Source organism: Perissodus microlepis, chromosome 20, assembly GCF_051167445.1.
Source record: "Perissodus microlepis isolate ML-2025 ecotype Zambia chromosome 20, ASM5116744v1, whole genome shotgun sequence".
Lineage (NCBI taxonomy): Eukaryota > Metazoa > Chordata > Actinopteri > Cichliformes > Cichlidae > Perissodus > Perissodus microlepis.
The window spans coordinates 32,423,535-32,446,831 of NC_140480.1; the positions used below are offsets into that span (position 1 = coordinate 32,423,535).

General features: G+C 42.0%; 2 protein-coding genes across 5 annotated transcripts; both read left to right on the forward strand.

The window, feature by feature from the left end:
* The first annotated feature begins 213 nt into the window (after positions 1-213).
* Positions 214-15,779, forward strand: hdac6 (histone deacetylase 6). Of its 4 annotated transcripts, none has more exons than XM_084916326.1 (29): positions 214-375; positions 1,541-1,633; positions 2,272-2,400; positions 2,924-3,009; positions 4,388-4,472; positions 4,583-4,623; positions 4,713-4,809; positions 4,931-5,028; positions 5,136-5,240; positions 7,596-7,664; positions 8,216-8,342; positions 8,891-8,956; positions 9,036-9,095; positions 9,229-9,318; positions 9,538-9,644; positions 9,774-9,841; positions 10,363-10,510; positions 10,592-10,720; positions 10,797-10,965; positions 11,258-11,463; positions 11,539-11,731; positions 12,008-12,157; positions 12,240-12,417; positions 12,849-12,985; positions 13,074-13,283; positions 13,360-13,469; positions 13,588-13,735; positions 13,817-13,945; positions 14,742-15,779. In XM_084916326.1, the coding sequence occupies exons 2-29, from the start codon at positions 1,562-1,564 to the stop codon at positions 14,808-14,810; spliced, it is 3,276 nt and encodes a 1,091-aa protein (XP_084772452.1). In that variant the 5' UTR covers positions 214-375; positions 1,541-1,561; the 3' UTR covers positions 14,811-15,779. The 4 variants fall into 4 exon arrangements, with proteins under 4 accessions (XP_084772452.1, XP_084772453.1, XP_084772449.1 ...); XM_084916323.1 differs by having other exon boundaries at positions 215-375; positions 13,360-13,500; positions 13,589-13,735; XM_084916325.1 differs by having other exon boundaries at positions 215-353; positions 13,360-13,500; positions 13,589-13,735.
* Positions 15,780-16,710: 931 nt separating this feature from the next.
* Positions 16,711-23,015, forward strand: lhfpl4b (LHFPL tetraspan subfamily member 4b). The gene is made up of 7 exons (XM_084916329.1): positions 16,711-17,269; positions 18,348-18,568; positions 18,736-18,940; positions 19,184-19,263; positions 19,340-19,487; positions 19,572-19,608; positions 19,686-23,015. The coding sequence occupies exons 2-6, from the start codon at positions 18,350-18,352 to the stop codon at positions 19,598-19,600; spliced, it is 681 nt and encodes a 226-aa protein (XP_084772455.1). The 5' UTR covers positions 16,711-17,269; positions 18,348-18,349; the 3' UTR covers positions 19,601-19,608; positions 19,686-23,015.
* The last annotated feature ends 282 nt before the right edge of the window (positions 23,016-23,297 follow it).

Here is a 23,297-nt window from a genome sequence, read left to right on the forward strand (position 1 = left end):
TATAAGGTAATAGGATTATTATTAAAATGAAACAACAAAAAGGAAAAAAATGTTTGTAAAACATAACCTACATTTTGAAGACGCTATTTGTTTTATGCACATATGAATCTATAGAGATTAAGAGAAAAGCTCGTGACATCGATCTCTAACGGTTTTTAGTTTTAAATCATTTTTAAAAAAAGTCCCGGCGCGCGCCACACCCTTGGCTGCGCTGCTCGGTGACGTCATACGCCTCCGACGGTAGCGGTGTACGGTTGGCGCTCAGCGGCTCGGAAACAAACAGTACACTTCCTGGTCGTCCCGGTTCCGGAGGCTGCAGCGGGTCTTCAGACGGATTTTGACCCGGTTTCAAGGTGTGGATGTTTTCGGCTGACTGTGAGTCCCAGTTTATCCGCTCAGTCTGGGTGTTTCATACTAAGAACAAGCTAGCAGGAGGCTAACAGCTTCTGCTGCTTCACTATTTACACCGAGAGAGGATGACCCCGGTCCCGGTGTACCGGTCCTGGTGTTGGCCACGATCATGATCTTAGAAAAAGCATTTATGCATCAATCTGAAGATGTAACAGATGTGAAAATCTCTAAAAATATATAAATTAATTAAATTATAAATAAAATAATGCTGAAGAAATATGAAAAACAATAAACATAGTTCAGTTCAACTATATACACATCCATAACTTACGGCGGTAGTCATTTTCAGGGCACTCTTTTTTTTTTTTTTTTTTAAAGTGAACAATAATAACAGAGAGAAACCCAATGAATGGCTTTGACCAGGACTTGGCGAAAGTAGGAAGAAAAAAAGCTAAAAGAATGTCTTCCTTATAACACAATCACACCTGGAGAAGAAGTGTACTGGTACAGATTTTCTAGAGCAAGGGTGATGTGCAGAGCTGAGTAACTACAGAGAGACAAAGTGGACGAGTGTGAGAATAAAGATATGGGAAAGAGCTGTTGAAGTTAGGATAAGGAGCAGCAGTATGGATCATTCTGAGAAAGAGCTCGACAGATTTGATGTTTGCTTTGAGAGTGTTGATAGAGAAGTATAGAGAAAACCAGAAGGAGCCTCACTGTCTTCATGGATCTAGAGAAAGCTTATTATATGGTACCCAGAGAGGAACTGTGCAACTGCATGAGGAAGTCAGGAGTAGTGGGGAAGCATGTGAGGGTGGCGTGACAGTGATGGGTTCAAGGTGGGAGTGGGATTACATCAGGGACCAGCTCTGGAAAACATTATTTTTTTTAAAAACTTCTGCAACTGACCTCCTGAGTTCCAAGATGTTTACAGAGTGTAGTTAAAGAAAAAAAAGGTGATGAAACTCTTCAGTCTCAAGTTCAAAGTGAGCAGAGAGATTTAAGTAAACATAAAATCTTCTCAGTTTCAGCGTACTTGTCTCTGTGCTATTTGAGGTTAATTGAAGGGTTTAATTAGTTTGGATTCTCATTGACACATTACACAGTCGTGACTCCTCTGTAACGAGGCTTGTTCTGGTTCGCAGGTGTGAAGGTTCTTCTTCATGTGTCTTTGTTATTGTTGGTTCAGGTGGATCTGAGTGGATCAGTGATGCAGTCGGGGTCAGATCCTCCAGGACATGGACCGAAGCCAGTTAGAAGATCTCCTCGTCTGTCCCCTCAGGTCAGTCACCCGACACAGGGATACACCTGGTTTTAACCTTCACCTCCTTTTAAACCTTTTTGCCGCTCAGCCATAAAATCTGACGGGGTGTTGTCGTCACCCTGCCAGGTGGACGCACAATGTGGATACTCAAGTTTGTGAATGCGATAACTCCAGAACGAAGAAATGAGTAGTATAGGTCCTCTTTAGGATTAAAGTGATACACTCGAGGTGACGTGCTCCAGATTTAACTTGTTTTTGTCAGTGTTACTATTTATGCTGCATGCGTTAAAGTTTACAGGTTGGCTTTAGCTGAGTATGAATTATTGACGAGTAAAAGTGGGCGAGGCAATCATTCATTTACCTGAGGTGAACTTTTATCTCAGATTGTCGTGCCTCTCCTTCGATTCTGCGCTCAGTTTCATGTAAACACCTGAGTGTTTGGATCTGTCATCAGTCTGCTTTTGTAACACCAGGCAGAAACAGCCCACCCTTTTCTTTTCTTCTTCTTCAGCTTTTCCTCTTTTAGTTATTTGAACTCTTCTTCTTCTGTTTCTTTGCGTCACGTTGGAGCACTTGTGCTTTAACCCTACAGCGTATCAATTTGCTTCAGTTGCAGCAGAGAGGTAGGCTTCAGCTGCTCCTGTTTATGTTTGCAGGTCGGCAGCAGTGAGGGAACACAGGAGAACAAAGGAGGAAACAGCCTGCAGGAGCTGAAGAGGAGAGGAAGGATGGAGAGGACCAGAGAGGAGCGAGAAGAGGAGCTGAGTGGCAAATTGAAGACACTGGTGAGACTTTGCACTCTGTTTAATATTTGAAAAGGTTAGCATGCAGCTCAGGTCCTGCAGTGTGTTTGGAACAGAGGTGAGATGTCTGTGCTGGACCTCAGACCATCTCTGACCTTTCCACCAGTGTCAGTTACACCTGTGAATGTGTTTCAAGGTTTTAAGCCAAACTCTAAAGATGGACATCCATAATAAAGTAGAGATAAGTAATGAAATAATATAAGCCTCCAGAAGCTCTTATGAGGAGACACAACGGTGTTCCCAGCCCAGCTGAGAGACTTCATCTCATGTCCTGGGTCTGCTCTGGTTCCATCAGAAACTGTGAGAGGCAAACTGTTTGTTTGGTGTGACCTGCTGTGAGACTGTCATGTGGTAATAGGTGGGGGTGAATAGGACTGTCTCTGCAAGTCATAAGCTAGAGGTATACCTGATACTGGCATCCTGAAACACAGCACATTATCATATTTTATCAAAAATGAAGTTTTATTTGATTATTTTTCCTGTGTGTGTGTGTGTGTGTGTGTAGGATCTGTCCAGCAGATCGGCAGCCAGTGGAACGGGTCTCGTTTACTCGGAGATCTTCACCCACCATAAGAACGAGTGGGACCCGAGGTAAGCAGCACCTCAGACAGGAGCTGTGCAGTTAAATCAGATGTTAATTACAGTTACATTTTTGACTAATAGTGATCAGTAAAAGACAATAATTGAGTTTAAATGATTATTGTTTCATATTTTGTTTCGGTTCCTTTCAAAATTCAGTCCACACCAGGCTTCAGCACGTTCAGTTCAATTTTTGTTGTTTTTGTTTTGTTTTGTTTTCAGTGAAACATTAGTTTATGTTTACAGATACACTGTTGAAACTGAAGCTGTCAATAAGTGAATTAAGTTTAATAAGTAATAATTGTGATTTCTGCTGTAGTCTGACCTCATGAGAAAGTTAATCAGCATCTTTGCTCATAACTGATTACCTGAGCTTCCTTTTCTTTGCCCTGTGTCCAAGTTTCACTGACTTGTGTCTCTGTTTGGCACCCTCAGGAACTCATGTTTTCTAAACAGCGAGTTGATTAATGGAGTGAATGATGCAGAGAATAATCCATGATGAATATTTAAGAGCTGGATGTTTTTTCAGATTCACAGACGGTCTCCATCATTCAGCAGCTCAGCGATTTCCTTCAGGGCAAAATTTATCATTTAAATTAAATATGAGCCTGTTTGTTAGTTTCATTTTTTTCACCTCTTACTTCTCCTCTAAAGACTTTGGTTAACTTAATTCATGCAAAGCGGGCTCCTGTTCTGCTTATTTGCACATTTTTCTATCAAATTTGCATAATAGAAGAAGGAGATCAGCTGTTACAGCTCCTCTGTTTTAGTTCATATGGAGCTAATGCTACAGGGGAGTCTGTCTGCTCATTTCTAGCTATATGATGTTATTCTTGGACTCTCTCAGAGTAGCTTTGCATGTATCTTCTGTATATAGTACCATTTGTAGATAGTAAAAATTACTCTTGTGTAGTATTTAATCCATTTTGAATTATTAAGAGTTTTGGCTTTTGTGTACATCATTTATAAGATAAGATAAGAAGAACTTTATTTATCCCGAGGGAAATTCTTTTGTCATACACATGCTCAATGCAGCAAGAGAGACAGAGGAGCAGAGGAATAAGATATACAATATGTACAATAGAATACAAGTATACAGTAATATACAGTAGGATAGTGCAAAATATAATATAAAATAACTGTAACAAGTAACAATATAACTATATCCTGAGAAAGAACTAGCTTAGCTTAGCTATCAGTGCAGGTGATTCTAAAAGTTTTCTTATTTATTCTTCTATTTCTGTAGTTTTTTAATATATCCGATATAATATATATATATAATTATTAATATAATTCAATTTTCTTTTTGTGCTACTGTAACAAGTGAATTTCCCCAGTGTGGGATTAATAAAGTCTTTGTTGATCTATCTTTGAAATACTTTGTTTTCAGCCATCCAGAGAGTCCGGACAGAGTGACAGCCATCATGAAGGAGCTGGAGAGACAAGATCTGCTGCCTCTATGTATCAGAGTTGAGGTTAGGCTAAATAAGAGCTCCTCAGAGATGAATATTAATAAAAGTCTTACTCTTACATCCTCATCGAGTTTTATAGATAACCGATCCTGACGTGTGTTTTTGTGTTTTAGCCCAGAGAAGCTACAGAGGAAGAGCTGCTGCTGGCTCACATGTGAGTCTGCTGATCGCTGTTAAAGCGTCTTCTGTTTATGTTTTAATGTGTTTGCGCATAAAACCTGCCATGTGTTTGTGCTGCTGCAGGAAACACTATGTGGACCTGATAAAGTCGACTCAGACGATGACACTGGCTGAACTCCAAACTCTGTCCAACAAATATGATTCCATTTACCTCCATCCAGTAAGAACACGCACACACATCTTGTTAATTCTTAATAAGCTCATTTTGTTCTTTATGATCGATAACTGGACAGCATGATGTTGTTAGTTGTATTTTGCACTAAATATCTTTTGTGTTTCAGGAGTCCTTCCAGGTGTCTGTGACAGCTGTGGGTGCAGTGCTTCAGCTGGTCGATCGGGTCATGACCTCTGAACTCAAGAACGGATTCGCCATCATCAGGTAAGAGAAGCAGATCGTCCTGCTCGAGGCAGCGCCGTGTTTTCCTTTGAACACCTGAACACAGCGCTGAAATAACAGATCGATATCGTGCCTCTCGCTTCTTTCAGACCTCCAGGTCATCACGCTCAGGCCAACGAGTGCAACGGTTACTCTATCTTCAACAACGTGGCGATCGCAGCTCGATACGCTCAGACCAGGCACGCCATCAGCAGGTGTGTAACACACACTCGTCTTCCTTCATTGTGTATACGTGTAACAATCTGGGGAGCTAGTATGTAGCTTTGTGTCTTAACATCTCAGGTCTTTTGGAGTTTTGGTGTAGCAAAGACTTTCTTTAAAAGTGCAGATCAATTATAAAAAGCTAAACCATCATCAGATGGTGGAGCTCCTCTTTCCGAACTCCCCGTGGGTCATTGAAAGCCTGAAATCAAACAAAATAAGGACTTAAAAGGTCTTGTTGTTCCTATGGGTTTGATGCAGATGTTAAATGTTCTTACATTATGTTTAAGACTTGTAGGAAAACAAGCTAAATAATAAAATTCATGTTGTAAATCAGTGATTAAAGTTGTTTCACTGATTACGTTGGGCCCTTATTGTCACGCAGATTAATTTATTTCAGGATGTGATTACATATTGTTGCCTTTGGTCCATTATTACCCAGTTTTCAGGACCATAAAGTAGGTCTTTGGCCTGTTTGAAGAAGCTGGAATACATCCTTTGTATATGGGTAAATGTGTTAACACCGGTACAGACAATTGTATTTAATTGTACTGGAAAATTGTTTACGTCAATAGTTAATGAGCGTTGACTTCTTATTTAACTGCAGTGGGCTTTCTGGGAGATGAACAAGCTGACTGTAGGGCGAGTTACACAATAATTGATCATATATTTGTTTTACATAATGTAATTAATTTATGTCTGCATTATTAGAAATGACCATATTGAGTTTTATTGATTACAAAAAAGCTTTTGATTTGGTTGAAAGAAGCCTATTATAGCAAAACTTAATTGCTGCAGTTATATATAGAAGACATTTTTACAGTTGTGAATAATTTGTACCAAAATGCTGAATCACATGTGATGGCTCAAAATCTGTATTCTAAATTGTTTGATTGTAATATTGGAGTTCGACAGAGTGAACAGTTGCTCTTTGCAGTCTTTTAAAATTATTTTGAGTATACAAAGATATTATAATGGACTATCATTTCTGTTGAGGTCTGTTTAAGACTTTTTGTCCTTCTGTATACAGATGACACTGGAATATTGTCAGAATCGGAAACAGAGCTAAAATAGGAATTTTCCCAAAAGGTGACTTCTAATTTGGAAATTGTGTATTATGAAGAGTGAACGATTATGTTTATCTTGGTCTAACACTTTAAAAAAGTCCAAAAAGTTGATTCTGTTCATCTGGACGTAGCGTTTTCAGTGGGAGAAACGTTTTATCACTCATCCAAGTGAAGGATTTACTTACCTGGATGATTGAGTGTGCATCAAAACACTTGACAATAGCTATTAAAAAACAAAAGCGGCAGGCTTGGAAAGCTCTCTGTAGTTTTTAACTAAAGCTAGAGATCTAAGATTATCTGTTGAAACTCAGTTACAGTTTGAACAGTTGGTCTCACCTGTATTGCTCTATGGGTCAGAGGTGTGAGGCGTTACATGTTAAATTTTTAAAGCAGCTTTTTAAGTTGAATAAAAATGCAGCAAATTGTGTTTTATATGGAGATTTGGGTGGATTTAAATTTAATGAAGATTGAATGTAGGATGGTTGGCTGCTGGTGTAGATTATTGAGCGGAAATAGGAATAAATTATCATTTCTCGTGTTTAGCTTTTTGAAAAATCTATATGATAAAGGCCTTTTTAAAGTCGCCGTGGATATTGAAGTTAAAGCAAATATTTGATCATAGAGGATTTTCTAATTTATGGGAACATAAAATATTGAATTCTGAGACAAAATTGGAATTGAGAAATGTTTAACAATAGTCTTTATATTAATTACAGAATATTTAAGTGAGAATTCCAACTGGAAAATTATTTTTGTCGTTTAGATTATTCTGTTTTATTTAGCAAGGTTTAGATGTGGTGTTAGTCGTAGTAACGGGCAGATCTGATGGAGTCAAATATATTAAGCGTTTATGTGAACTTTGTAGCTTGGGAAAACTCAGAGATGAGTATAATTATTTATTTGAATGTCGTCGTTTTTAGTTGCAAAGACAAAAACATCTGCTTGTGTATTTTAGGTTGAGCCCAAATGTCTATAAGATGGCAAAGTTGTTTATTACTAAGGATATTGTTATACTGCGTAAACTTGCAAAACTTGGTAAAGAAATTGTATCTGTATTTGGGCATGTGTGATTTGTTGATGGATATTTTATTTATGTATTTTTACTTTTTATTATAATGATTATGTGTATTAAAAACACTCTGCTTTGTTGGTTTGTTTGTATAATTTCTCAATTACCCCAGGAGGGGGTTTAATGAGAATGAAATAAACGTAGCTTCAAGTTTTACTCTGAAAATCCCAGTGTTCACATTTTGTTTCTGTGTGTGTGTGTGTGTGTGTCAGGGTGCTGATAGTGGACTGGGATGTACATCACGGGCAGGGCATCCAGTACCGGTTCCAGGAGGATCCCAGGTAAACTGCTCCTTCTCCTCTGATCCAGGATCAGATCTTATTAACATGTGAATCTGCTGACAGGCAGACAGAGCAGGCAGCGATTTGAACAAAAGCAGCTTTTCCATCTGAAGGTTTAGTTTTACCTTCATCTCTCCAGCCTGTAATGTTGCGCTTCTTCTTTACTGTTGGTTGCCTAATAACTCGAGGGGCAATTTGGAGAGAGTTAGATCTATTAGTTGATAAAAGGTGGTAGTTGAAATCAGGCCTGCATATGTGAAAAAAAGTCTATGATGAAAAGGATTTTTCATTAGTCTGCATAGCTTTATAAAAATAGTGCACGCTCATGGACTCAAAGGAGTGCAGCGTATCAGCAGGTGGGGTCACGTTTTTGCTCAGCTGTGCATAATCTCTCCAATATTTGAGCTTCCAGGAGAATCTGATTTAGATGTTGAACCTGCTCAGCTGCTTCTGCTCAGAGCTTCATCCATCATGTCTAATGCCTTTGATTAGGTTTGGGTAAAGCTGTAGCTGGTTCCTGTCTAAACTTTATCTGTGTGTGTGTGTTGTAGTGTTCTGTACTTCAGCGTCCACAGGTATGAGCAGGGCTCTTTCTGGCCTCACCTGCCAGAGTCCGACAGCCATTTTGTTGGCAGCGGACCAGCTGAAGGAAGAAACATCAACCTGCCCTGGAACCAGGTGAGTTCTTCCAAATCCTCCAGCTGACAGCCTCTTACCCAGAGCAGGCAACAGTAAAGCAGAACAAGCAGTTCAAACCCTGAAAAACATGCAAAAATACACCAAAACTCACCTTAGCTGTGAAGCAAGGTGGGGTGGATGGTTTAAAGCTGCTTCGCTGCCTCTGGGCCTGCACAGCTTTTACTCCCTGAAGAACTCTGCATGGCCTCCTTCACTACATCCATGAATCTTCTCAGTGACCTGCCTGACAGCTGCATCTTCAACATCATTTGTCCAATACATCCACTGTTACTTCTCTGCACATGTCCAAACCACCTCAGCCTCTAATGTTATCTGAGCTGTCCTCTGATGTGCTCATTTCTGATCCTGTCCATTCTGGTTGCTCCTGGTGAAAATCTCAACACCTCCAGCTCTGCCTGTGTCATGGTCTCCAAACCACCCCGATTGTTTCATTTTACAGTACCGTCTGTACTGATGTGCATTTCGTGATCTAGTCAGGTTTTAGTGTTATTGAACAAGTCTTACCTGTGTTGTGATGTGTTTGTCAGACGGGGATGACCGACGCTGATTACATCGCTGCTTTTCAACAAGTGCTGCTGCCCGTCGCCTACGAGGTAACACACACACTCATACACACATTTAGAAAATTTGATATTGATGGCGTCATGTATCGATCGGCGTGTGTGTTTTCAGTTTCAGCCTCAGCTGGTTCTGGTCTCTGCTGGATTCGATGCCGCAGTTGGAGATCTGAAGGTAAAACGCCCACAGACCTGAGATCAGTTTTTTTTTAATCAAATGCGTCAGTTGTTTCATTCTGTGTGTGTGTGTGTGTGTGTGTGTGTGTGTGTGTGTGTGTGTGTGTGTGTGTGTGTGTGTGTGTGTTCAGGGTGAGATGTGTGTGAGTCCTCAGTGTTTCCAGGTTCTGACTCACATGTTGATGAGTTTGGCAGAAGGTCGACTTGTTCTCGCTCTCGAGGTAAAACGTCCTCCTACACGCTGACATCTGATTCATCCTGACCCTGAGATCACTTTACACTCATGTTAAATATACGTGTGTGTGTGTGTGTGTGTCACGTACCCTCTTTCTCCAAGTAGAGATGCAATGAAATTATGTTCCAGGATATCAGAGTTTAAACGAGTTTGGCTTCTACCTGTTTGTTCATTTTGTTTTTGTTCTTTTTTTGTTTGTCTGTAGGGAGGTTATAACTATGAGTCGTCAGCTGAGAGTGCTGCAGCCTGCATTCGAGCTCTGCTGGGTGGAGCATGTCCTCCTCTAACTAAACCCACTGCTCCGTCTGACAGGTAACACCTCACCTGACATCCAGCAGATTACAAAGGCTGTGTCACCTGTTGTGTTTTTCCTTTTATTCTGCATTATCTGCACGCGGAGGACTCTCAGCCTGTTTCATTCAGACCCTGCATGTCTTTCAGTGCTCTGCAGTCCATCTCTCAGACCATCTCAGCTCTGTATCCACACTGGGCCTCTCTGCAAGTGCTGGGTAACCCTCAACCACACCAACACACACACTCTGTAATCATAATGTTAGGACAGGTAGCTCCACATCAACAGACACAAGCTCTTAAAAGTAACATCAGCATGAAGCGCCTTGTTGTTGATTTGGCACTATATAAATAAAATTCAATTGATCTGAAATTCTAAAACCGCAGTCAGATTAACCTCCATCGATTTCTGAGTTAAAGGCCAAATTAGCAGAATGGAACCAGTCATCATCTGTGGTGATTCATAATATTATTAGGTGGATATATTTTCTTCTTTGGCATCTAAGACAACAATAAAAATAGTTTATAGATTGTTTTGCATGAGTGAGAAAACTTTTTTTCCCTTGCCACCATATCAAACACAGCTTTGACCTATAAAGACGATGATGAGTGTAATTCTTAAGTTCGAACTAACGCAGGTTTAAACCCTCCAGACGGATTTGCAGAGGAAACCTGCAGGAACTAGAATCCCCTTTTCACTTCTCTTCATCAAACTTCCCTCTTCCTCCTTTCCGTGCAGAAGGCAGCCCGTCGGCTGAGGGACGTGCCATCAGCACATCGACCAATCAGAAAAATACAATGAAGCCCAACCTTGCCCCCTCTGTTGCCACGACAACAGGTCTGGTTTATGATGAGAGGATGATGGAGCATTCGAACCTGTGGGACAGGTGAGCTACCTCGACTCTGTTCGACCTGAATACAGGAAGCTGCGATTCTGTAATAATCCCGCTGATGTAACTCCACTGCAGACATCACCCGGAGCAGCCTCAGCGAATCTTTAAGATCTTCTCCAAACATCAGCAACTGGGATTGGTTGATCGCTGCCAGCGGATACCAGTTCGCTTGGCGACAGAGGAGGAGCTGTCCTTGTGTCACAGGTATGAAGCTGCAGAGTGCTGTGTTTGAGCAGCTTTACCTCACCTCCTGGTCCTCAGCACGAATGTGTGTGTCCAGCATGCAGCACATCGAGCAGATGAAAGCCACGGCGGCGATGAAGCCCAGAGAGCTGCACAAACTGGGCGACGAGTTCGTCTCCATTTACCTCAACCAGCAGAGCTTCCAGTGTGCACAGCTGGCGGCTGGAAGCTGCCTCAACGCCTTGGACCAGATCCTGTGTGGGCAGGTACGACGTGAGTGGCTCTGCTCTGTCATAAAAGCTTCTTAGCATCTTACTAATAACTGACATCTGCAAACGTAGCAACAAAAACACGAGTTGCAATCTCTTAAATGGGAATAACTGACCAGTATAAAGTCTTCCAGCTCTTTGGTGCACTATTTTTGAACGTTTAGCTTCTGACAGTCCATCCTTAAAAATGTCCTCTGTTCACAACACTAACTAAATGTGATGTGTGTATAATACATATAATATACTACTGACAGGCTAAGGTCAGCTGATTGGTCCGTTTCCTCTGCAGGTGACTAACGCCGTGGCCATTGTCCGTCCTCCTGGTCATCACGCTGAGAGAGACTATCCCTGTGGCTTCTGTTTATTCAACACGGCAGCTCTCGCTGCTCGCTATGCCAAGAAAGCCCCTCATGATCCCTTGATGCGAATCCTCATCTTAGACTGGGATGTTCACCACGGCAACGGCACGCAGCACATGTTCGAGGACGATGACAGGTGAGGAGGAGGAGCTTAATAACAGTTTTTACCTGCAGTGACGAAAACGAGCTAAACTGGACTTTGTGTCTGCAGTGTCCTCTACATCTCCCTCCACCGCTACGACAACGGTGCATTCTTTCCATCTTCAGAGGACGCTGCCCCCGACAAGGTGGGCGTGGCCAAGGGGGCGGGTTTTAATGTCAATGTGGCATGGAGCGGAGGAAGGATGGGTGACTCGGACTATCTTGCAGCTTTTCACCGTGTCGTCATGCCTATCGCCACTGAGGTAACATTTATGGCACACACTGAGCAGCAGAAATTGATCAGTTAATCAGGAGAAGAGTGATCATAATCTGATTGATAATCAATCACTTTTCAAGCAAACATGTCAACATTTTCTGGTTTGATATGGATTCTCTGCTGGGAAGTTTGCCCTTAACAAGTCATCTGATTGGTTGGTTAGATGTGACTGAGTCCTCTGGTTGGGTGTTTAGACTTGAAACTGTGCTTTGATTGGTTGATTAGCCTTTAAGTCTTCCACAAATTTGTCTTCTCTCTGTAGTTTAACCCCAGTCTGGTTCTGGTGTCAGCCGGGTTCGACGCAGCCCGGGGGGATCCCCTGGGTGGCTACAATGTGACTCCAGAAGGATACGCCCACCTCACACACATGCTGATGTCACTGGCTGGGGGGCGGGTCCTGGTCATACTGGAGGTGACCTGGGATGGTGAAATGAAAGTAAACATGGATTAAGTGAAGAACACTTGAGTGAACTGATGCGTCTCTTTCTCCTCAGGGAGGTTACAATTTGTCATCCATCTCTGACTCCATGGCGATGTGCACCAGCATGTTGCTAGGAGACCCCCCTCCTGCCTTGGTGACGCCTCTCCCTCCTCCTCACCACAGTGCCGTGGCAACAATAAACGAGGTCATCCGATACCACGTCCCCTACTGGAGGTCCCTGAGGATTGACGGTGAGTCCAGAATCTCATTCATCAGATTTAAACAGAACTTGTTCTGCTCATCTCCAGCTCCGGGTTCTATTGTTGACTCTACTAAAGCAGCTCTGCATGATTTGCAGTTAGAAATAATCTTTATTTATCGTTTACTGGGCCTCTCAGTTTATCCTCTGTCAGAAATCTGGCTTTCTCCCTTTAAGCCAGCTTTGTTTTGATTTGCTTTTCTCACAGCCATGAGAAGAAGAAAGTCAGAAAAAACCTGGCTGGATGGAGATGGAATGAATTAAAACAACTGTCATTAAAGAGATCAGTTTTATTTTTACTGGACAGGAGTGTGTGTAGAGACCAGATCCAAGACCTGGACCTGGTTCTGTGTTCATGGACTCTGTTCATGTACCAGTTTATACCCATTTAATTTCATTTGAATGTCTCTTTCTGTCGTTCAGTTCCAGAGTCTGTCCGGGCAGCCCTGCCTACCCTGAAGCATCGTGGGAAACGTAGTTCTAAAGGAAAAGGCAGGAAGTCAGAGCAGAGCAGCAACGACAAACCACCGGTGCCCCCTGCACGACCAGAGGACTCTACGGTAACACACCCATAAACTGAGATGAGACTCCTGATAAAGAAGGACAAATTTTAACTGAGAATGCTCCTCATTTCGTTTGTCCAATCAGACGGTGAGCAGTCTAGAGCAGCTCACTCAGGGACTGGCCAGTTTGGACATCGGTCAGACCTCAGCCAATCAGAACCCTGCATCCTCTCCAGTGGGAGGAGCTAGGCCAAAGGTCCCCCTGAGCTCAGAGAAGCTAACCTGTGAAGAAGTGAAGAAGACAGATGACAGTACACCTGCATGCAGCGAATCAGCAGACAGTATGTCGTGTCAGGTGAGTCAGCAACATTTTTTTTTATGTCCCACCCTCTAAGTGACCATGACAACTTCCTCACTTTCATTTCTCATAGCCTGTTGGCATGGCAACACCAGAGTCGGTCGCAGGTGTAGATAAGGCTGGAGCTGGGGCGGAGCCAGAGCCCGAGGGAGCGTGTGGTTGGTCAAAGCCTCAGACGTCCCTGGAACTGATGTGTGGCGCCGATGCAGATGGAGTCAGACGTCATTTAATTGTGATCATTAATAAAGTTAAAAATCCAGACGAGTGTGTCTGACTGTCCATCTCTCTGTCTCCCTCTGCAGTCAACTCTGTATGTGGTGGACCCTCTCTCCTGGTGTCCTCACCTGGATGCCGTTAAGCCCCTCCCCTCCTCGGGTATAGACGTCTTCCGGCCGTGTCAGGACTGCGGCTCAGAGGCTGAGAACTGGATCTGTCTCACTTGCTACCAGGTCACACGTCATACCTGTGCATCACATGCATCCAAGACGTGTTTCACCTGCTGACCTGACTCTGCCATCTGCGTATTTCAGGTGTTCTGTGGTCGCTATGTGAACGAACACATGGTGAATCACGGAGTCGTGTCTGAACATCCCCTGGTTCTCAGTTTCTGCGATCTCTCTGCGTGGTGCTACCTGTGTGAGGCCTACGTACACAACCAGGTGATGCTACTACCTGGCTGCTTCACAGCCGGCAGCTCCATTACAAATGAAGCATAAACCAGGGGACAAGTTCAGTCTTCACACCTTAAAATCACATCAAGAATTGGATACACAGTTAATTTAACTGAACACCTGTTGGGACACATAAACCCCTCAAACAGTAAACAAAGTTATCATGTTTTGTAACATTTACTCAGAGATATTAATGTCATGCTACAACAATAATTCACAGTGTCATAAATCCAACCCTGAGCAGTCTGTTTCAAAAGCCTGGTTTTAACAGGTTTTAATTAAACCAAATATATCTGATGTAAAAACTAATAATAGATCTTGAATTTGCACATATAAGTGTTACCAAGGCTGGTTCACAGGCCTGAACATGACCAGGAAATAATAATTAAATTAAAAATGATTGTGGTTTACTGGAGACACACAGCCAAGCTTTGTGTCGTGAAACTAGACGCACATAAAAGTGAAACTTCACGGTACGTCATTGAGAATGTTTCAAGCTCAGTAAAGAAATTTCTCTGCTCTGTTCCTTCAGCATTAGTTTTCCTTTGTTTCCATTCTGTGCTTAGTTACTTTGTTACTGTGCAGGTAAAAGTGTAGCCAGCTGTTTTGTTTGGTGTGACTTTATAAACACAAGCCAAATTTTAAAAGAACCTGAAAAGATATGTGGACTGGATTAAAACTTTTAAAGTATGGAAAGCCATTTGTTTCAAAAATGTCCTGGCTTTCACAGCCAGTGTTTATATGCACTGACAGTGATTATCACGTTTCTTCTTCTGTTGTTCAGATTCTGTTTGAAGCTAAAAACGCTGCTCACTGCGCCAAGTTTGGAGAGGAGATCCCCCCCTGGAGCTAAGCGTAAAACCTCATGTATGCAGCTGTTTCTCGCTTTTCTTCTCGCTGTCTTCCTTCTCTGTGATTGGACGGTTGAGTGCATTGCTATGGATACCAGCAGCAGTGGTGCTTCCTGGGGAAATGCTGTTAAATTCACCAGCTTTGTACGGCGTCCCACAACTGCCAAAACACAAAAACTCACATGCAAAGCAAAAGATGTTTTTATTTGTATTTTTTACTTCAGACACTCAATGATCTTCATCGTCATCAGCAAGTTGTCAGTTCTATTCCCCGAAAATATGATTAAGCACCAGCATGCTGTTAACACTTTTATTTTGAAAATCATGAGCGGAAGAAGTTGAAGAAGCAAAAAGAAGAAGACAGCCATTTTCAGAAAAACAGGAAGAATTTTGGCTCAGGAGGACTTCATTCTCAAGTCATAGTGGTGATGATGTCACCAAGAGGCCACGCCCCCTCCAGAGAGTGTTGCCAAAATGTGACTGACGGCGTGATGACCGTCCATCAGACCGAAACAATCAACATCAGAGTTTAAAAAACAAAAAAAGTCTGAAACAGAAACTGTTATTTTTTAGAGGAAAAAAAAAAAGAATTTTAGTTAAAATCAACCTTTTTTCTTTCCAGCTGAAATGTTGCAGCAATAAATCTGTGAGAATGATAAATAACTGAGTTCATTGATTTGTTTTGTTCCATAATATATAAAAAAAAATCCTTTCTCTGACGTAAAGCAGCCAAAGAGAAAACAGATCAATAGACTTTTAAAAAAAACAGCTGATTGCTTTTGTTGTCGGTGAGATCGGAGGAGCTCTGTGTGCTGTGCAATAACACTCGGTTTGTCTGCCTGTTCGTAAACTTGTTATTTCTGTTAAACTGTTTGTTTGCACCAAATCAGACTGGATCAATATCCACGATCAATATTCAGTGTCTGAGTTTCCGCAGTACAAAATAAAGAAAACTTCTCATTTTCTGTCAACTTTATTGACCGCTTCATATTTTCCATCATGTGTCTCCTGCTCGAGTGCGGGGTGTTCATATTAAAGACCCCAGACTGCTCTAAATCTGTTTTGGTTTATTTTCTACTCTGCTCTATATTATGTCCCCGAAAAGCCTTCAGTTAATCCAGATCTGCAGCGAAAAACTGAGAATCTTTTTCCTATATTGGCTTCTCATTGGCTCTTAGTTAAATCCAGAATTTAATTTGAAATCCTTTCCCTCAAGGTCTTGAATACTCAGGTGCTGTTATATCATAAAGACCTTTTAGTATCCTAGCCAAGCACTTTGCTCTCAGACTGCAGGCTTACTTGTGGAGTATTTAAAGTAGAATGGGAGGCAGAGCCTTTAGCTTTCAGGCTACTCTTCTGTGGAACCAGCTCCCAGTTTTCCAGCTTCTCTCTACTTTTAAGATTAGGTTTAAAACATTTATTTCTACAAAGCTCATAGTTAGAGAGGAGCTACGCTGCTATGAGCTGTTTATACACTATTACAACATGTCCTCTGTCCTGTAGTTTGTCCTCTCTCTTTCCTCTCACCTCCAACCCATCTCAGCCGATGCCTGCCCCTCCCAGAGCCTGGTTCGGATGGAGGTTCTCTGACTGTTCAAAATGAGTTCTTCCATCTCACAACTTCTTGTTCACCTGATCGACTGATCATTGGAGTTCACCCTCTGATGTTGCCCTGCACTACAAAGCACACTGAGGTTACTAATACGGTCACTTTATTTATGCCAGGGCTCACCTCTACTAAATGAAGTCAGTGATTTAGACCTCTCTTCCCCGTTTGAAGCAACTGAATTACAAATTATCTGTCAAATGACATCTTTTGCTGTGAGGCAGAGACCAGCCAAGAAGTCTATATGAGTGAGATGACATGCCTGTATTTTATTTAAGATTAGCAGACGTGAGAGATGCATTCATGGGAAATTGCTAAACACACCCTCTCCTCCCTCTCATTCAGATATGGTCACTTCCGGCTCCTTAAGAGTCAAGTCAGGGATGTTATTGCTGCTGCGTACTTCTTTTAAGTAGTACAGAGGAATGACCTTTGCATTCAGTCATGCACCTTTACAGAATAGAATGCATTGGTGCAAATTAACAGACGCATAAAGAAGGTAAAATGAGCCATTTGCTGCTCACATCTTTCCCCCCTCTTGTTGTAAATTGGTGCGAGATGAATCAAAGTGAACGTTCAGTCCTCTTGCAGCTCCTCAGTCCTCCTGTAGGAGGCGCAGCTCATTACAAACGACCGAGTGTGGAGTGTGGAGGCTCGTCTGTTGTTCGTGTTTCTCCGTCCGCTTATTGATCAGCAGATTATTGTTTACAGCGGAAGCTCCACATCCGGGGATGTAGAGGAGCCCGCCCCCTCCCTGCTGCTGCAGCATCCTCTCATCCGGCAGACAGACAGGTGGAGCTCCTCCCGCAGACAGACAGGTGCACGGACAGACAGGTGGAGCTCCTCACGCTGCAGGTTGGTTGATGCCGTTTTTCTCTTTTTACCGGATGAATACGGCTGCGGCTCGTGCCGTTTCTGTGCTCGGTAAATCACGGGGTGATGATGTGACGTTGGTCTGTAGGTGATCTGATGTTTATCGGCCGCTGATTGGCTGTCGGTCGCTCTGATTCTGCAGCTTTTCGTGTTCTCGGTATCAACCCCGGTTTTTCCCCACTTGGTCTTTGCAGAATTTCTCTGCAGGCTGTCCTGAGCGTCGGTGTCTGCGCTCATTGTTGCAGAGAGATGATGCAGAGCGAGACTCCCCCTGTGCCTCTGTGATTCACTGATGCTCCGTCTGTGCATCTAGGGCTTCACGATTAATCGAATTTTAAATCTCGAACACGATTTTGGCTTCCCATAAATGCACGCGCTCCCGTAATCAGCACCTGACCACGTGCCTGCATGTGCCAATCATAGCTGTTCCCTGAGCCTGCACAGCTGAAAATCTCAGGTAGAGCTCCTGCCGCTACACCTGTCTCCACCTCTCATTCACGTTGTGCAGATACAGTGACTGGAGTGGAGGATTTTATGTTAAGACTTCCTCCCTGCTGCCGCCTTTAGCAGATAATACACCGGACTATCATTTATGAAAGGATGCAGGCTTTTTTAATAGAGCATTTTCCATTTTGTGCTATAATCTGCTGATATGTTTTGAACCTACGGTGAAGGAAACAGTGGCGAGTACGATGCTGTAATAAAATGTGATTATAAGCCTTTTAAAGTAATCGAAGGTCTAGTGTAGTTCAGTTTGTATTAGTTTTGTCTTCACATTGGTCTCTGCTTGATTGTCAGTCTTTAGGATCTATTGTATGGTCTTCACCTCACAATATAAATACGATTCACAGGTCTTTTCGCGTTGGCATAATCTAACATCACACAGACTTTGTACTTTTTAAAGTGCAACCGTCCTGCCACGGTAAAAATTCCAGGTTTCAGGGTAGCAGAGCTGGCACGAAGCGCCTTGGAAGGATTAGGACAGTAAAAGAATCTGCAGGTTGTTTAAGAAAGTCTACAGACATTTTTCTCATCATGGTCAAACGTGTCTCTTTCTCAGTGATGTTGGTGTCTCCCAGCCTTGCCGACCTTTCCCGCCTGTACCAGACTGAGTTTGTGCGGAGCGCCCGGGCCGTTGGCGTCCTCTGGGCCGTCTGCACTCTCTGCTTTGCCATCATCCAGGTGGTTATCCTGGTGCAGCCGTCCTGGATCTGCACCACAGACGTTCGCCGACAGCAGGCGGGACCAGAGCCACCCAGCGGCACACTGGGACTGTTTGAGGTGAGAAACGGTGCCTGTCCAATCCACAGCTGGATCTTTTAGGGGTTTCTGTATTTGTATGTACACATGTTACACCTGCACACAGATGGATTATCAAATAGCTTACCTGATCACTTTAATGAACACGTGTATGACATGTGTGTTCATGTATCCCTGTGTGTTGTCAGGTGTGCATGGAGTCAGACTGGCCGGTCCCAGACTGTCACGGTGGTCTGTCCACTCTGTCTCCACTGCCGTCCTTGCAGTCGGTGGCGGTGTTGGTGGGGGTGTCTCTGTTGGCGGTGTGGACCAGCGTCCTCTGTCTCTGTCTCTTCAGGTTCTGCAGCGCCGCAACGGTTTACAAGATCTGCGCCTGGCTGCAGCTGACTGCAGGTTAGTCATGTTGATTGGTCATTGAATCCCAAACATTAACACTTTGGTCACTGCCGTGGTGGTTTTTCTGCAGCTAGAAGAGAGCAGAACTGCAGCTCATGGTTATTTTTGCATTTGGCTTGATTTACCAGGCTGGAGGTTGCTGCTTGGTCAGACACTAGTTTTATTTTAGAGGACAGTGTTTCTGTAGTTCTTCTCTCTGCCTGTAGAGGTCAGCTTTTCAGTATTTTCTTGTCTCTGCAGGTTTCTGTCTGGCGTTGGCGTGTCTTCTGTTTCCTGACTCATGGGAGAGTCAGGAGATGAAAGCTCTGTGCGGAGACTCGGTGAGGATTCTGATTGATCGTTTTGCTTCTGGGTGTTTTATCACACTGATGTCCTTAATCGTGAATCTGTCCCCAGGTGGGCAGCTTCTCTCCAGGTAACTGCTCAGTTCACTGGGCCTACATTCTGGCCATCCTGGGAGTTCTTGATTATGCCATCTTGGCCACACTGGCCTTCGTCCTCGCCAACAGACAGGACGCCCTACTTCCACCAGATACCCAGGAATGTGAGTGTGGGGGTTTTGGGGGTAAACTCATCTGACGAGTTAACTTCACAGTTTCATACTAAGACTCTGTTTTCATTGCTGCAGTGACCACAGGTCTGCTGATGACAGCATGAATCAGCAGGTGAGTATCTTCTTTATGTTTTACTAGTCTTCTGTCTTTAAAGCCTCAGATATTTATTTCTTTTTACTCTCTCTTAGGGATGTTCGGTCTTCATTTCTTCAACTCCGCCCGACCTCTTCATCCTCCATCATCATCATCATCTGTTTCTGCATTTCATGGCACGACTGTCTCCTTCAGCTGCAATCGTTCATTGCTGCATGATGTTTCCAGGAGGAGTTGTTTAGTGTTGAGCAGAGGAATGTAACAACAGGAGGAAAGAGGCTCTGCGGTGGTGAGTTCGGTGTTCGGGACATTCGGTCGCTGTTCAGTTGAAGAAAAATGGTGAGAAAACGAGCGAGATGGAGTAAATCAAAGGAGAACTAAGCCCCTGTTAGACCTCCAGTTTTTATCTTCACTCTCACATTAGTGATACCGTCATAACACCTGTGTCAGCAGGCTGGACCCACCTCCAATAGATGCCGTCAGCACAGGTCGTTTGAGTTGCAGGTGATTTTTTATTTTTTATTTTTTAAACTAACCACTGGGAGCAAAATGAAGTGTTGGTACTGGATGAGCACAGTTAATAGATTACTACATAGTAACATTTCTACACAGTGTGGCAATCAATCAGGACAACTTTAAAGCAGAAACAAATTCGTCCCACGCATTAAATTAAAAATATATTTGGGATATTTTGTAGAAAAAACTTAAGTCAGCAAATTGAAGGAAAGTCTTAGATTTCCCTACCGACTTCCTGTTCTGTCAAGCCATCCTTTTAGCTTAGTATCAGCTTTATCTTATGGTCCATCAAGCCTTATGTTTAAGACAGTTTAGTAACTGTTTCTGCAGCTTTTAAAATTTACAAAAGTTGTAGAAGAAAGAAAGAAAATCTTCTTTGTAGTTAAAAGTTAAAACTCCAGTTAACAGCCTAGTGTTGATATGTTAAATCTGATATTTTGGGGTGAAACTGTATCCACGCCACTGTCTTTCCATTTAGACTGGCTTTATGTTAATATGAAACTTGTTATACTGTTGCTTTTTGTTTGACTTTTAAGCTACATTAACTAACTAATGGTGTTGAATATTCATGTTAAACATGATGTTGTAAAGGTAATCCCTGTGACTTCCCCGCAGATTTCAAGATGAACGTGTGGCCCAGCACTGATGAGAAGCACAATTGTTAGACAGTATTATTCTACCCTTAAATTTGGTCTTGCTTGGTAGTTAAGTGTCCATGTTTTGTTCGCTGAAGAATGAAGTCCTTTGCAAATCAGTGCCACAAATCTGTGTGCATGAGCCAAGCGTATTCGCTGTACTATTTAGAGTACTCATTTTTCTCTTAGCTCAACCTTTAGGGACTTGTGTGGAGTACCGTTTGAAAATATGGAGATGGGAATGAGCTAAATAGACCCACTTAAATGTAAAAGTGACGGCAGGTCACTTTGATGGATTTAGGTTTTAAAAAGGTTAAAGAATAAAAGGAGAGGGCTGCTGTGACAATATGTTAGGTCTGAAGATCAGTGGTCCTATGTTGTATAAAATCATCTTATGTCATTTTTCAGCATTTATTAAGTAAAACATTGTTTTAATCAAAGTGGTTAACCTAGCTTAGCACAAGCACTAGAAGCAAGGGAGACTGTTGGCTAGCATAGCCAGATTTATCTTAAATGTGTCCTAGATAGCAATAGCTTCTACCACTAATGTATTCAGCATGAATAAATGTCTTATTTACATTCTATATCATATTATCTAACAGTTTGTCATTAGGAGTCAGAATGAAGTTACCATTAGCTTTATGATATAAGCCTATGCTTCCAGCCTGATTTTTAGCTAGGTTAGCTTGCTTTGAGTTAGCTACAAGTTCATTTAGATTTGTGTTAGCTTAAGGTGTTTAAATGAATAAAGTGCTCCTACAGGATTAATAGTACTAGATGGATTGTTAGTATACATTACCCTTCATGTCTAGCTAGCTTCTTTAGTCAACTAAACCTCTTTGATTCCCTTTCTAGCTAACACGCTTAAGTGCTGCATCTGAAATCATCTATTCATTAGGATAAAATCTAAATTATTTACTAACCAACAACTTGTGCAATAACCCTTCAGTCTCAATGTAAATGAGCAGTCGAGGTCAGAAGTTTATATACGCTCATCTGTAATAATTTCTTTGAAATGTTCTTTTCATCAAATGATCATACAGCATACGTCTTTAATGACTGTTAAAACATAAGTTTGAATTTATTTATTGTTTTTCCCTAATCTCAGTCATACAGGCTCATAGTTGACCAATCGTCTTGACAAAAATGACAGAGTTCATATATATTGGTTAGGACCTTAATGTTAGTCTGCTTTATCCACCCCAAAGCCAGTTTTGTTGTGTGTTTGCTAGAATGTCCAGTTGTGTCCAAGTCAATCATTTTGAAATGGCAATTCTTCATTATTCTAGTACCACTGGCAGCAAAACAGCCCCAGAGCACAGGTGGTACAGTGTTCTTAGGTGTGAAAGCCTCACTATTACTCCTCCAGACATATATCCCTTATCATTGTTGCCATATAGATCAATCTTTGTGTCATCTGACCATAAAATTTGTCTGTTTGATCAGCAGCAACTTTCAGAGGAGCTTGAAAGTGTTGATTTTGGGTGGGGGTTTCTTTCTTGGTAGGTAGCCTCTCAGTCCACGGCAATGTAAAACTTACTCCACTGTGGACAGTGATGTTGGTGTACCAGTTTCTAGTCCATGGCAGGCTTGAGGCTCTTGGGTTGTTCCTGAACATTGTAACATCCTTGACTAGGGCTTCTCAAGTTTCTTTTAGCAGGTTGATGAAGATTATACAAAATCTTTTAAGTGTTTGTTACTATTTGAGCCTGTATCTATACTTTTTGAATTAAGAGCATTTTCTTTAATCTTTAAAGATGTATGCTGGACAATCATCCCACCCTGTAAAAAGAGCAGCTTAAAGAAGTAAATAAAAGCCCCAAATTACCATGACATTCATGCACACGAGTGTGTATATAAACCTGTTAGAGTTCACTTTGGTAGGCATAAACACACATGTGAATGACATACTGTCACACATACTGAGTCTGTGTACGGGAGTAGGTTAGAGTTGGGTATGGGATTTCAGATGCAGCGCGGTTCTTTGTGCTAAGCTCAGCTAACCACAGAGATAAAACTGATGGAGAGCATTAGTGTTTGCTGTCAGCATGACCTTTGACCTGTAAGGTACATGAATAAATGTGTTCCCTTCTGTGTTTAAAATGTTTTTGTTGTTAATGAGATTATGCTGTGTCTTTATTAGATTCAGTTTAACTTTTTACTTTTTTTTTTTTTTCCATAGACCAGACATGTGTTTATTGGAAAACAGATTTTTGGAATGATTCAAAAGTTTTTCTGTTTCAATGTTTTATTAAAATGTAACAAAGCTGTTAAGTGGAATGAGTTATTTCTGTACCCTGGATTTGACTTTTCCCAGAAATGGGAAGTTGAAAATTATGTGATCTGGACCTCCAAAGGTTTGATGAACAAAGTTGGGAAAGTTAATTTACTTACCTGAAACAGAATAATCAAAAAGATGTGCTGTTTGTTTTTAAATTATATTATAGCCAAACTGTTTTGTGTATATATTTTAAACAGTTAAATATGAAACAATCATTCTGACTTATTAACTTAAATTCAGAGTACTTGGGGTGTGAAGACTGTGATAAAAGTGTC

What these genes read in the sequence shown, in the direction of transcription:
- hdac6 (XM_084916323.1), top strand. Translation starts at nt 1,562, where the DNA reads ATGCAGTCGGGGTCAGATCCTCCAGGACATGGACCGAAGCCAGTTAGA. An exon ending in TCATGCCTATCGCCACTGAG is followed by an intron (nt 11,732 to 12,007) that starts GTAACATTTATG and finishes TTCTCTCTGTAG; the next exon opens with TTTAACCCCAGTCTGGTTCT. An exon ending in GTGGCGCCGATGCAGATGGA is followed by an intron (nt 13,501 to 13,588) that starts GTCAGACGTCAT and finishes CTCCCTCTGCAG; the next exon opens with TCAACTCTGTATGTGGTGGA.
- lhfpl4b (XM_084916329.1), top strand. Translation starts at nt 18,350, where the DNA reads ATGTTGGTGTCTCCCAGCCTTGCCGACCTTTCCCGCCTGTACCAGACT. An exon ending in GCACACTGGGACTGTTTGAG is followed by an intron (nt 18,569 to 18,735) that starts GTGAGAAACGGT and finishes GTGTGTTGTCAG; the next exon opens with GTGTGCATGGAGTCAGACTG. An exon ending in CTGGCTGCAGCTGACTGCAG is followed by an intron (nt 18,941 to 19,183) that starts GTTAGTCATGTT and finishes TTGTCTCTGCAG; the next exon opens with GTTTCTGTCTGGCGTTGGCG.